Source organism: Mesocricetus auratus, unplaced genomic scaffold, assembly GCF_017639785.1.
Source record: "Mesocricetus auratus isolate SY011 unplaced genomic scaffold, BCM_Maur_2.0 Super-Scaffold_100676, whole genome shotgun sequence".
In the NCBI taxonomy this organism is placed as follows: domain Eukaryota; kingdom Metazoa; phylum Chordata; class Mammalia; order Rodentia; family Cricetidae; genus Mesocricetus; species Mesocricetus auratus.
The window spans coordinates 106,358,197-106,369,188 of record NW_024429266.1 but is presented as its reverse complement, the minus strand read 5'-3'; the positions used below and the strand labels follow the sequence as shown (position 1 = coordinate 106,369,188).

The 10,992-nt window shown below is 53.7% G+C and overlaps 2 protein-coding genes across 3 annotated transcripts; one reads left to right on the top strand and one right to left on the bottom strand.

Moving 5' to 3' along the window:
* Positions 1 to 899: 899 nt before the first annotated feature.
* Asic3 (acid sensing ion channel subunit 3) lies at positions 900 to 5,010 on the top strand. 2 transcript variants are annotated; one of them, XM_005087250.4, is made up of 11 exons: positions 900 to 1,442; positions 2,597 to 2,747; positions 2,982 to 3,109; positions 3,267 to 3,462; positions 3,553 to 3,609; positions 3,712 to 3,859; positions 4,109 to 4,200; positions 4,306 to 4,385; positions 4,480 to 4,551; positions 4,676 to 4,734; positions 4,853 to 5,010. In XM_005087250.4, the coding sequence occupies exons 1-11, from the start codon at positions 900 to 902 to the stop codon at positions 4,929 to 4,931; spliced, it is 1,605 nt and encodes a 534-aa protein (XP_005087307.1). In that variant the 3' UTR covers positions 4,932 to 5,010. The 2 variants fall into 2 exon arrangements, with proteins under 2 accessions (XP_005087307.1, XP_021079358.1); XM_021223699.2 differs by lacking the exon at positions 4,676 to 4,734.
* Positions 5,011 to 5,428: 418 nt separating this feature from the next.
* On the bottom strand, positions 5,429 to 10,710 carry Cdk5 (cyclin dependent kinase 5). Its single transcript, XM_005087248.4, has 12 exons — positions 10,564 to 10,710; positions 9,918 to 10,006; positions 9,772 to 9,839; positions 9,612 to 9,672; positions 9,452 to 9,508; positions 8,188 to 8,283; positions 7,971 to 8,045; positions 7,718 to 7,814; positions 7,472 to 7,541; positions 7,005 to 7,065; positions 6,822 to 6,902; positions 5,429 to 6,678 (listed from the first exon to the last, which is right to left on the bottom strand). The coding sequence occupies exons 1-12, from the start codon at positions 10,598 to 10,600 to the stop codon at positions 6,592 to 6,594; spliced, it is 879 nt and encodes a 292-aa protein (XP_005087305.1). The 5' UTR covers positions 10,601 to 10,710; the 3' UTR covers positions 5,429 to 6,591.
* Positions 10,711 to 10,992: the final 282 nt, after the last annotated feature.

Below are 10,992 nucleotides of genomic sequence, written 5' to 3'. Positions count from 1 at the left end.
AGAGTCCGTAGTCATTGTGGAGGAAGATGGCCTCGCCAACAGGAGGACCAACAGGAGGAGGTGGGGCCGGCCAGGCCACCAGGCAAAGAGGAACACTCAGAACACAGAAGGCCATTGGCTATGGACCCTGAAGAAGGCCCTGATCATGCAGTGTTTCTAGGATGCTGGGGCCATAGGAAGAGAAGATCTGCCTGTGCCAAACCTCCCACCACACTCTCTAGCTTGGTCAAAAGCCAGATCCACTCTGCAAAGGAGCAAATAATGCCAGGTGAGTTCATGGAAGAGAAGAGAGGCAAAAGGGAGAGAAGCTGAACCAAGAGTCAGCAGCTAGCCCTCGGGTCTGGCATGCAGGGGCTGTGAGTGGGAGCCTAAAGTGCCCCAAAGGTATCCCCAACCCCAATGTAGGTCTGGGTTTCCTTCAAGTCCTACCCAGCATCACCGCGGTTTCCTCCTGGCGCCTCTAGTCTCTGACAGCACTAATGGCTCAGCCTGGGGCCCCAGGGACCTTCCCTGCCCCCTGACTGCTCTGCTGGCCCCCCACCCCCCCATGCTGAAACCTAATGCTCTGCAGCAGCTTCCGCTCAGTCCTGCTCCGCAGCCCCCGCCTGCCACTACCTCCTGCATCCTACCTGGTCTTCACCGTGGAGCCCCAGCCCCGTGGAGCCAACGCCTGTGCTGGGGAAGGCCGAGCTGGACCGAAGTTCATCTCATCCAGTCCTACCAGGCCAGTACTCCCAGCTCTCAGTCTCGGCTCCTCCCTTCTCTTCCTACCTTCTCCTTTTCTCTCCTCCCAATTCCTTGCTGAATCCCATCTCAATCCCTGTTAGCCCTCTAGAACAGCCTCTGCCACTCCTGGGAAGCCTGTACCAAGTCAGCAGCCCCTTCCCTGGGCTCTAGCCATGAAACCCCCCTCAGGACTGGAAGAGGCCCGACAGCGACAGCGACAAGCCTCAGACATCCGAGTGTTTGCCAGCAGCTGCACAATGCATGGTCTGGGCCACATCTTTGGCCCTGGAGGCCTGACCCTGCGCCGTGGGCTCTGGGCCACAGCTGTGCTCCTGTCGCTGGCTGCCTTCCTCTACCAGGTGGCTGAGCGGGTGCGCTACTATGGGGAGTTCCACCACAAGACCATCCTAGATGAGCGTGAGAGCCACCAACTCACCTTCCCAGCTGTCACTCTGTGTAATATCAATCCATTGCGCCGCTCACGCCTCACCCCCAATGACTTGCATTGGGCTGGAACAGCGCTGCTGGGCCTGGACCCTGCTGAACACGCTGCCTACCTTCGTGCCCTGGGCCAGCCCCCCGCACCACCTGGCTTCATGCCCAGTCCCACCTTCGACATGGCACAACTCTACGCCAGAGCCGGCCACTCCCTTGAGGACATGTTGCTGGACTGCCGCTATCGTGGCCAGCCCTGTGGGCCTGGGAACTTCACAGTGGTGAGCCAGCTGCCCTAAGACTCAGAATTTACAATCTCCAGCCTTGTCCCCCAAAACAGGAAACCTTAACACCCCTTGCCTGGGTATTCCTTCTTTCCTGCCAGCCACAGGCTCTTGATATACCAAGCCCCTCTGTGTAATCCAGGAAGTGGCCTCTGGAGGTTCTCTCCATCTCACAATTAGACATTGTGCACCTGGCCATGCCTCTCACACAGGCTGCAGGGCCAAGGGCAGCTGGTGGAGACACTGCTCCTAGGGTAAAATTAAATAGCCTGGGACTATTCCGGGTCAGAAGACCCCTATCTGCTAGGAGAGGACTTTCCTCTGTCTAATGTGAATTTTGCCACCCCCAAGGAGGATAATAATAGATCCATTTCTTTTTGTCCCAATTATCCCTGTAGTCTGCACCCGGGACTTTGGTGAGAGGCAGGGGAGTTGGAGTGAGTAGGGAGGTTTCCCCACTCCACATGTCTCTATGTGAGGCTAAGGGAATTCAGATGGGCTTCACAGCTCTTTCAAGGAGGGTGGGAGAACTGCATGAGATCTGGTATCAAAAAGTCCAAAACAAAAGACAGGTGCAGTAGTGCAAACTTTTAATCCCAGAACCTGGGAAACAGGCAGGAGGAGCCCTGTGAGGTCCAGGCCAGCCTCATCCACACAGCAAGCAAGTTCCAGGACTACATAGAGAGAATGTGTCTCAAAAAAAAAAGAAAGAAAAGAAAGAGAAAGGGAAGAAAGAAAGAAAGAAAGAAAGAAAGAAAGAAAGAAAGAAAGAAGAAAGGAAGAAAGAGGAAAAAGACTCTTAAGATTTGGAAAGGGTGGAAACTCAGCTAGGTAACCTAGATTTAGTAACCTAGGTCCAGTCCCCATCTCCCACAGTAGGAACTTAAGTAACACATTGAGAGGAGGAAATCCATCCAAGGATTGGTCACTGGTTATGGTAATCCATGCCTGTAATCCCAGCACTTGGTATTTGGAGGTAGAACCAGGAATTTGAGGACATCTCAGCTATATAGAAAGCACCAGAAGAGTCCAGGCTAGTGCTGCCCCCAAAGAAAAAAACCCAAACAAAACAAAGAGAAGGGGCTCAAGGAGGGGAGGGCACCCATGCCCAAGGCTTGTTTAAGCAAGGGGCTGTCCTTTTCTGTCCCCAGATCTTTACTCGAATGGGGCAGTGCTACACCTTCAACTCCGGTGCCTACGGAGCAGAGCTGCTCACCACTCCGAAGGGTGGTGCTGGCAACGGGTTGGAGATTATGTTGGATGTACAGCAGGAGGAGTATCTACCCATCTGGAAGGACATGGGTGAGGGGCACAGGGTCATTTGCCTGTCAGGAGGGATGAGGGTGGAGGCATGCATGAGGCTGGCAAATCATAGAGACCATGGGAAGGAGAGGGGGCAGGTGTGTAGGGAGGAGCCCCAAAGCGGGTCTTGTGAGAAGAGGCAAGGCTGGCTCTTCCAAATTCTGAGGAGAGGACTGCCAAGGGTGTCTCTCCTGGGAGCGGAGTGTCTAGGGCCTTAAAGGCCCCTTCCTGCAGAAGAGACCCCGTTTGAGGTGGGGATCCGAGTGCAGATCCACAGCCAGGATGAACCCCCTGCCATTGACCAGCTGGGCTTCGGGGCAGCCCCAGGCCACCAGACTTTTGTGTCCTGCCAGCAGCAGCAAGTATGTTGGTTAAACTGCCTGTGCCTCCCACCCCCCCAAACTCCTACCCTCTTCAGAAGACCCCCAGACCCCAAGCCATAGTGCCTCAGCTTGTTCCTGGGGCTGTCACCCCAGCAACCTCTATTAACCCAGTCTCCTTAACTTTGTCCCTGCACAGCTGAGCTTCCTGCCACCACCCTGGGGTGACTGCAATACTGCATCTGTAGATCCCGACTTTGATCCTGAACCCTCTGATCCCATGGGTTCCCCTAACCTCAGCCCTAGCCCTCCTTATAGTTTAATAGGGTGTCGCCTGGCCTGTGAGACCCGTTATGTGGCTCGGAAATGTGGATGTCGGATGATGCATATGCCTGGTAAGGGGCTGGGGTCTGTTGGGAGTAGGGAATGGGAGTACTCTAGGGGGCGCTCTCAGGCTCCCGGACCGTTCTCATCTTATATCCTAGGAAACTCGCCAGTGTGCAGCCCCCAGCAGTACAAGGACTGTGCCAGCCCAGCTCTGGGTAAGGGCACATCTCTTCGGCGTCCTTGTCCCCATCACTAGACCGTTGATCTCAGCCCTCTGGCAGAGTGGTCCTGATCCCTGCTTTGCGGCCTGACTGCAGACGCCATGCTGCGGAAGGACACGTGTGTCTGTCCCAATCCGTGCGCCACCACGCGCTACGCCAAGGAGCTCTCCATGGTGCGGATTCCCAGCCGCGCTTCAGCTCGTTACTTGGCCCAGAAATACAACCGCAGCGAGACCTACATCGCGTGAGCGAGGGATAGCAGCGAGGCTGGAGGCACTGCGCCTGAGTCCAGGGGCTCCTAGCAGGGGACTGTACCGGAGCCCTTCTGCACACAGCCTAGGCTGCATTCATCTCCACCTCTTAACCGGTTCTGGGACTCTGGGCAAACTGCTTAAACTTTCTGACTTGGGGGATGGGACTAACCCAACATTCTCAAAAGGGGCCAGAGCACCAGGTGGTGTCCAGTCAACAATTCGGGTTTCTTTTTCTCCAGGGAGAACGTACTGGTTCTGGACATCTTCTTTGAGGCCCTCAACTATGAGACAGTGGAGCAGAAAGCAGCCTATGAAGTATCGGAGTTGCTGGGTGTGTACAGAGTGGAGTGCCTAGGTGTGCGCGGAGTGCCTGGGTCTGCAGAGGTGTGGACATTGCAGGGCACTGTGAGCTGACAGCAGCACTCTGCTTCCACAGGAGACATCGGGGGACAGATGGGACTGTTTATTGGAGCCAGCCTACTTACCATCCTCGAGATCCTTGACTACCTCTGTGAGGTGGGGCAGAATCCCAGACACAATGGGGAGGGAACAGGCCACAAGTGTCCGGGGAGGTGGATGTTGGCCACCTACTCTTGCCACTTGTCCCCAGGTTTTCCAAGACAGAGTCCTGGGGTATTTCTGGAACAGAAGGAGCTCTCAGAGGCACTCTGGCAACACTCTGGTAACAGTCCCCTTGCCTTCCCCTACCCCATCATCGTAGGCCTTACCCAAACCTTAAACATTTGGTCTAGGAGCTATGTGCAGCCATCTTGCTGGTCTCCATCTGACTCTCCCTTTGCCCACAGCTTCAGGAAGGGTTGAATGGGCATCAAACACAGATTCCTCACCTCAGCCTGGGTCCCAGGTAATATGAGACACGCCCCATAAGGTCATGGGACAAGACAGGTCAAGAGGAAGAAATTCAAGTCTAGAGCAGAGTAGGTAGAGGGGTCCTGCCCCAGTGCTCTGGCTTATCCCAGCAGGCCTCCTGCCCCTCCCTGTGCTGTCACCAAGACACTCTCTGCTTCCCACCGTACCTGCTACCTCGTCACAAGACTCTAGACCTGTGCCGTGACCTCCTGGACATGTCCAACTTGTACATCTTTGCTGTCTTCACCCAAATAAAGCTCTAGTGCATGTGCCTCGAGTGTCTGTCTGCCTTACAGATCAGACACCAGCAGAGCCAATGACAGCCCCACCCCGCCTCCATCCATGGCCCAGCTGGGACCTAGGTCCCAGTTAGGCTTTACAACTCTCTGGGGAGGGGCAGGATACTCCTAAGACCAATCAACTGCACCTTAGTGTTGACGAGCTTATCAAACCCATTTTAATTTTTTTCCCCGAGTAATGGGGGCTGAGCCCAGGGTCTGGAGGACTCCTGCTATGTAAAAGTGTTCTCCCATAGAAGTACAACCCCATCACTTTTGTTCATCTGAGGCAGGGTCTCATACACTCAGGTTGGGGTGAACTGTGCAGCCAAGGATGATCTTGATCTAATCTTTCTGTCCACACCTATCAAATGTTGAGATTACAGGCATACATCACATTTGGCTTCCCAGTCCTTTTCGCATCTTGTTTATTCAGAAACAGAGTCTCACTAAATTGTCCAGATTGACCGTGTACTCCGCCGCCCACACTGGCCTTGTAGCTCTTCTGCCTCAGGCTTGTTGGGAGCTGGGAATACAGGCCTGTACCACCAGACCTAAGACCTACTTCCTGTGGACACGCCCAGAGCTCAGGTGTGCTGGCCCACAGAGGGCAGGTCAGTAGGTATTCACTGCACCCACAGTGTATAGCCAGAGCAAGGATCTAACTAGCTCGGCAAGAAGGCGGAAGTGGCAAGTTACACTAGCGGGTCTAGTCCATGCGCAAGAGCACACGTTTGTGTCCTGCCTCCAAAAGTCATGCTATGGGAAAGTTCCCACCTTTCCAACCTCTCCACAGGAGCTGACAGCCACGTGGTGAGACAGTGGGCTGGAAAGAGCCCTGCCTTTCCCTTCCTGCCAAGAGGGTACCACTGGACCTCTGCCTCGGCCGTTTCCTTCTTTTTCTGTACCCCAGCCAAGGGAGAACTGGCAAACAGGAACTGGGAAGGGCTGTTCTTATTCTTACGAAAGAGATCCACACAGCTCTGGGTCTTCCCTGCCCTAGAGACAATTCTGAGCGTGAAAACAGAGATGGAAGGCTCTAAACTGAATGTGGAGATACCCATAGAGAGGCCTGGTCTATTCTCCTCATTCTCGTGGGCGCACTCAACCCAGCAGCACCCTACCTCAAAACTGTACCTGGCCCTTCTAGGCAGAAAAAGTGTGCAGGAGTATATAAGCCTGTGTGTGGAGACAGAGCTGCCATGATACAGTCAAAAGGATGGAGATCATGGCCTCCTGTCCCCAGTCTCTGGACATGTAAAGAGAGAGCAGACAGCGAGCAGCTCGTTGTACAAGCTGTAGGCAGGGTCACAGAGGGTGGTAAGTCAGAGCAGGGGTCCCCAGCCACCCTTCAGAGCCACCCCACCACCATATCAGCAGACTGTGGGAAAGGAGCCAATTTATGAAATTAAATAAAGTCCATGGAGGGAGTGAAAACCACGGGCCAGAGTAACTCTACCCTGGCTGGGCCCAGCACAGCTGGTGCTCAGCATCCCACACCCCACTTTTCCACCCTTCTGGGAGGGAGGCTTAAATAGGCCAGGCCCCAGCCTGGCCACCAGGGGTCAGAGAGCTTATGGGGGACAGAAGTCAGAGAAGTAGGGGTGCTGCAAGGCCTCCTCTGCTGAGATGCGCTGCACAGGGTTACACTTCAGTAGGTTCTGCAGGCGGGAAGAAAGGCAGAGGCAAACTCAGACCAGGACAGTCCACCATCTTTCTGTCCCTCTGGGCAAGCACCACAATCCCCAGTTTTTAATCCTGGGCAGGCAAATACCCCCAGCTGCTTCTACCCCCTGGCACCTACCTGCAACAGGTCTCTCCCTGTGGCATTGAGCTTGGGTACGACGTTCACCAAGGATGTTGTAGCTGGGTACATTGGGTAGGGCTGCAGAGGAGGGCCAGGCAGAGTCAGGCCAGAAGTACGGAGCACAGAGTGGGGAAACAAAAGGGGCTTCTAGTGAACCAAGGCCTCCCATACCAGTCACACCTTATAGTCTGGCAGCTTGGTCATGGCGGGCCATTGTTCCTCAGTCGGTGTCCCTAGCAGTGTACCCATGTGGTCAAGGGTCACTTGTGGGGAGGGTTGCACCTACACCTCAGGAACAAGGGGGAGGATTCCTCACTCCCTCCTGCCCTACTCTTACACCATCTTGCTCTGTCCCCCAGCCCAGCCTGAGACGAACCTCATTTTTATGGTGTTTACAGTAGACTAGGAAAAATCCAACCTCTGATGCTTGTGGTCCAAACAGACCAGTCATTTTTCTCCAAGAACCCCTACTCCTTTATCCCAAGGCCAACTGCCTCATCAGGTGTGCCGTCCTTACCAACAGGCTACATCTCTCCACTTTGTGGAGGGCAAGCAATGGCTAGTTCTCACCCCTGCTTGGAGCTCTACACCCACTCCCTTTCTACAAAGAAGTGAAGGACAATGGGCTAAGGGTACTGGAAGGATATCGAAAAATTCTCTTCAGCTGGTCATCCACATCATTGCCAGGGAAGAGAGGCCGCCCCGCATTAGCCAACTCTGAGAAGAAAATGGATGAAACAGAGCACATGAAGGACCCATCATTCTAAGGTGCCCCTGTGCCTTCCAGTCCCAGCCCCAAGAGCCCCTCTCCCTTCCCTCACAAAAGATCCTCCAGACCCTATTTATTAGCCCAACTGGGAAAGAAGGTGCCTCTGCAGAACCCAATGTGTCACCTGCAAAGATGCAGCCGGCTGACCACATGTCGATGGACGTGGAGTACAGCTTGGCCCCAAAGAGGACATCCGGTGGACGGTACCACAGCGTGACCACCTGGAGGAGACCCCACCCACAGGGAACCCCCCTCCCACTTAGAGAGCTCGAAGGAGGTCCACGAGGCAGCTCAGAGAGCAGAAGAAACGATGTGTTATAGAGAAGCCACTGGGGGACTCCCTCCCATCAATGTCATATGCCACTTCCCAGGCTCACCTCAGCAGAGTAACAGCGGACTGGGATACCAAAGGCTCGAGCCAGGCCAAAATCAGCCAATTTCAACTCCCCATTCTGAAGGGAGATAACACAAAGGGGACATGGAGAATACTTTTTAAGGCAGGCTACAGCTTCCTTCTCCCCATCCTACTCCTTCAATGTTCCCCATCCCTGACTCCAGCTCCCACATTCTCACTCCCTGTTCCCAGAAAAATACCCTGTTTATGAGCAGGTTCTGGGGCTTCAGGTCCCTATGCAGCACATTGCGGCTGTGACAGAATCCCAGGCCTTTCAGCAGCTGGAAGAGGAATGACTGGGGAGAGGCAGGGAAGAAAGAGTCAGACCCACTATGTCCTATAGCCTATGTGACTTGCAGCAAGGCGAGAAGTCTATCCAATCACTCTGCAATTTAGTGTGTCTGTGTGTGTGTGTGTGTGTGTGCGCTCCTGTGGAAGTCAAAAGAAGGGGTAAGGTCTCCCAGAACTGAAGTTACAGGTAGTTGTGAGCCACCCAATATGAGTCCTGGGAACAGAGTCCTCTGCAAGGGCAGCAAGTGCTCTTAACAATTGAACTAGCTTTTCAGCCCCTCATCTAGTTACTTTTGAGAATCTGCTTTGCATGCACTAGGTAATAGAGGCACAACAGTAACTAAGTTTTCCTTGCTCCTCATACCTTTCTGGACTCAGAGGTTGGTGGGTCTCCCCTACATGCCTGCAACTTAGCACACACACCATGACCATCAGCGCAAATACAAAGCTATAGTATTACTCAGGACCTGATTCCCCTGGAACCTGGGCCAAGGTACTTGGTCTTGGGCCTAGAACAGGGATGGGTACAACACAAAACCTACAGGAAATATTTGTTTTGTTGGCCTTTCTCTCTCTCGCTCGCTCTGTCTCCCTCTCAAGATTCACTTAATTTTTAAAGTATGTATGTATGTGTGTAGGGGTATATGTGTGTTTGAGTGCAAGTGCCCTTGGAGGCCAAAAGTGGGACCTGGATCCCCTGGATCTGGAGTTACAAGTGGTTGTGAGCCACCTCATATGGGTGCTGGGAACTGAACTCATACCACCTGCAAGAGTGATTAATATGTGTTAACTGCTGAGCCATCACTCTAATCCTTTTGTTTTGTTTTTGCCCTGATGTTTGAGGCAAAGCCCTGCTATGTAGTTCAGGCTGGTTTTGAACTTGAGATCCTCCTGCCTCAGACTTCTGAGTGCTAAAGTTAGAAGTATTTGCTACTATGCAGGGCTGGTATTTCTTGAATCCATGAGATATTTCCTATGTGTCTCAACTCTCGAGTGCATATGATCATCACTGAAATCAGATACTGTGCAAGTCAAAGGAGACCACATTAAAAATGTTCATTAAGACTAGCAGCCCTTGGAAGGCAGAGACAGATTTTCTCTAGTACTCCAGGAGCTCAACCTGTTACTCAAGGAGTGCTGACACTCTAGGCACACCTAAGCTTCTCCCCTCACCTTCACAATCTCAGGGTCCAGGTCACCATTGCAGCTGTCAAAATATTTCTTCAGGTCCTAAATAGATAAGGGTATGGAGAAGAGAGCAGGGATCAACTTCAGTCTGGACTCCTATACCCTCCCATGATTACCAACCTCCCCTGCCCCCAGCCCCTTTCACCTGATCACAGAACTCAAAAACCAACGTCAGCTTCTTGTCACTATGCAGGACATCGTGAAGCCTAGAGAGAATGAAAGGCCCAGCCAGATCCCCAGGTTGGCCTCTAGCATCCCAATACCGGCCCGGTCTAACGGGCTCTGCCTTCTCCAACAGACCTCACCTGACAATGTTTTTGTGCTTGAGTTCCTTGAGTAGACAGATCTCCCGGAGGGCTGAACTTGGCACACCCTACAATATGCAAGGGGGGCAGCAGTCACGTCCCACCCAAAATAGGCCTTATACCCCTCCCCCATGCTTCAGTCCTACCTCATCGTCATCATCCAGCCTGACACGCTTCAGAGCCACAATCTCGTGGGTTTCCCGGTTTTTGGCCTTGAACACAGTTCCATAGGTGCCTAGAGGAAGGTCGGGGGGTGAGGGAGAGGATCCTTCTCAACATCTTAGTGAGCAAGGGCAAGTTTTCAGATGAAAGCTAGGTATGGAGTATGCCAAGGTGGAGGTGCCTAAAAAAAGCTCGAGGCTCCAGCTTTAGGGGGAATCTGCCATAAGCTCGGGGTGGGGGTGGGGGTCGGGAAGCAGCGAGGAATCAATCATCTAGGAGAGCAGTGAAGGTCTGCAAAAACGTTAAGGTTGGGGTTTCTGCAGTGAATTGAAGCAGGGGTTCCAGGTGAGGTTTGCAAGTGATGCTGAGGCTAGTGGTGAAAAATGCAGGAAGCGCCGCGGCTAGAAAAAACGGTCCACAGAGACTGCTAAAGCTAGGAGCAAGAGTCTGCCGCAGATGCTAACCCAGGGAGAAGGGTTGGTGTCTGCACCGAGTGTTGGACTCAACGACCAGGGCTTTTGCCCAGTGCTGAGGTCGGAGCCTGCAGGTATAGCTGACGGTAAGGGAGCTGGGACTGCAAGCAGGGTCTTCAGAAAAGGGTCTTTCGGGAACATCTCGTGATTCCATTACCTTCCCCAATCTTCTCCAGTTTCTCGTATTTCTGCATCGCAGCGGCCGCGGGGACCCCTGAGGGCCCTCGGTTCTAAGACTCCCGGCCCCGGCGTTGCAGAGGAGGTGGTACCCACAGCTCCAGCCCCGCCCACCCACTCCCCCACGCACAGGCTTCTGGGACTTGTAGTTCCGGAGTGGCCATGTTTCCCAAGAATGCCCGTAGCGGAGGGTACGAGGACTACAAAGTCCAACAGGCCGCTCTCCGACTCTATGCAGCGAGCAACTCCCGGGACTCGTTTCCACCGCGGAGGCAAACCTTAAACTTCAACTCCCAGGAAGCATCGCGTGTCCGCTTTTCGGGCGTCTCCGCCAAGGCGCGGAGGCTCCCAGTGTGCCCCGCTCTTGTTATTATTCCTTTTCTGTGCTCACTGCCTTCCAGAAAAGGGC

Bases quoted from the DNA above. Each gene is read 5' to 3' on its own strand.
- Cdk5 (XM_005087248.4), bottom strand. From the start codon at position 10,600: ATGCAGAAATACGAGAAACTGGAGAAGATTGGGGAAG. The intron at 9,840-9,917 runs GTAGGACTGAAG...TGCATATTGTAG, and splicing joins GGCTGGATGATGACGATGAG to GGTGTGCCAAGTTCAGCCCT. The intron at 7,815-7,970 runs GTGAGCCTGGGA...GGTCTCCTCCAG, and splicing joins TCCGCTGTTACTCTGCTGAG to GTGGTCACGCTGTGGTACCG.
- Asic3 (XM_021223699.2), top strand. From the start codon at position 900: ATGAAACCCCCCTCAGGACTGGAAGAGGCCCGACAGCGACAGCGACAA. The intron at 4,201-4,305 runs GTGTGTACAGAG...CTGCTTCCACAG, and splicing joins TGAAGTATCGGAGTTGCTGG to GAGACATCGGGGGACAGATG. The intron at 4,386-4,479 runs GTGGGGCAGAAT...ACTTGTCCCCAG, and splicing joins TCCTTGACTACCTCTGTGAG to GTTTTCCAAGACAGAGTCCT.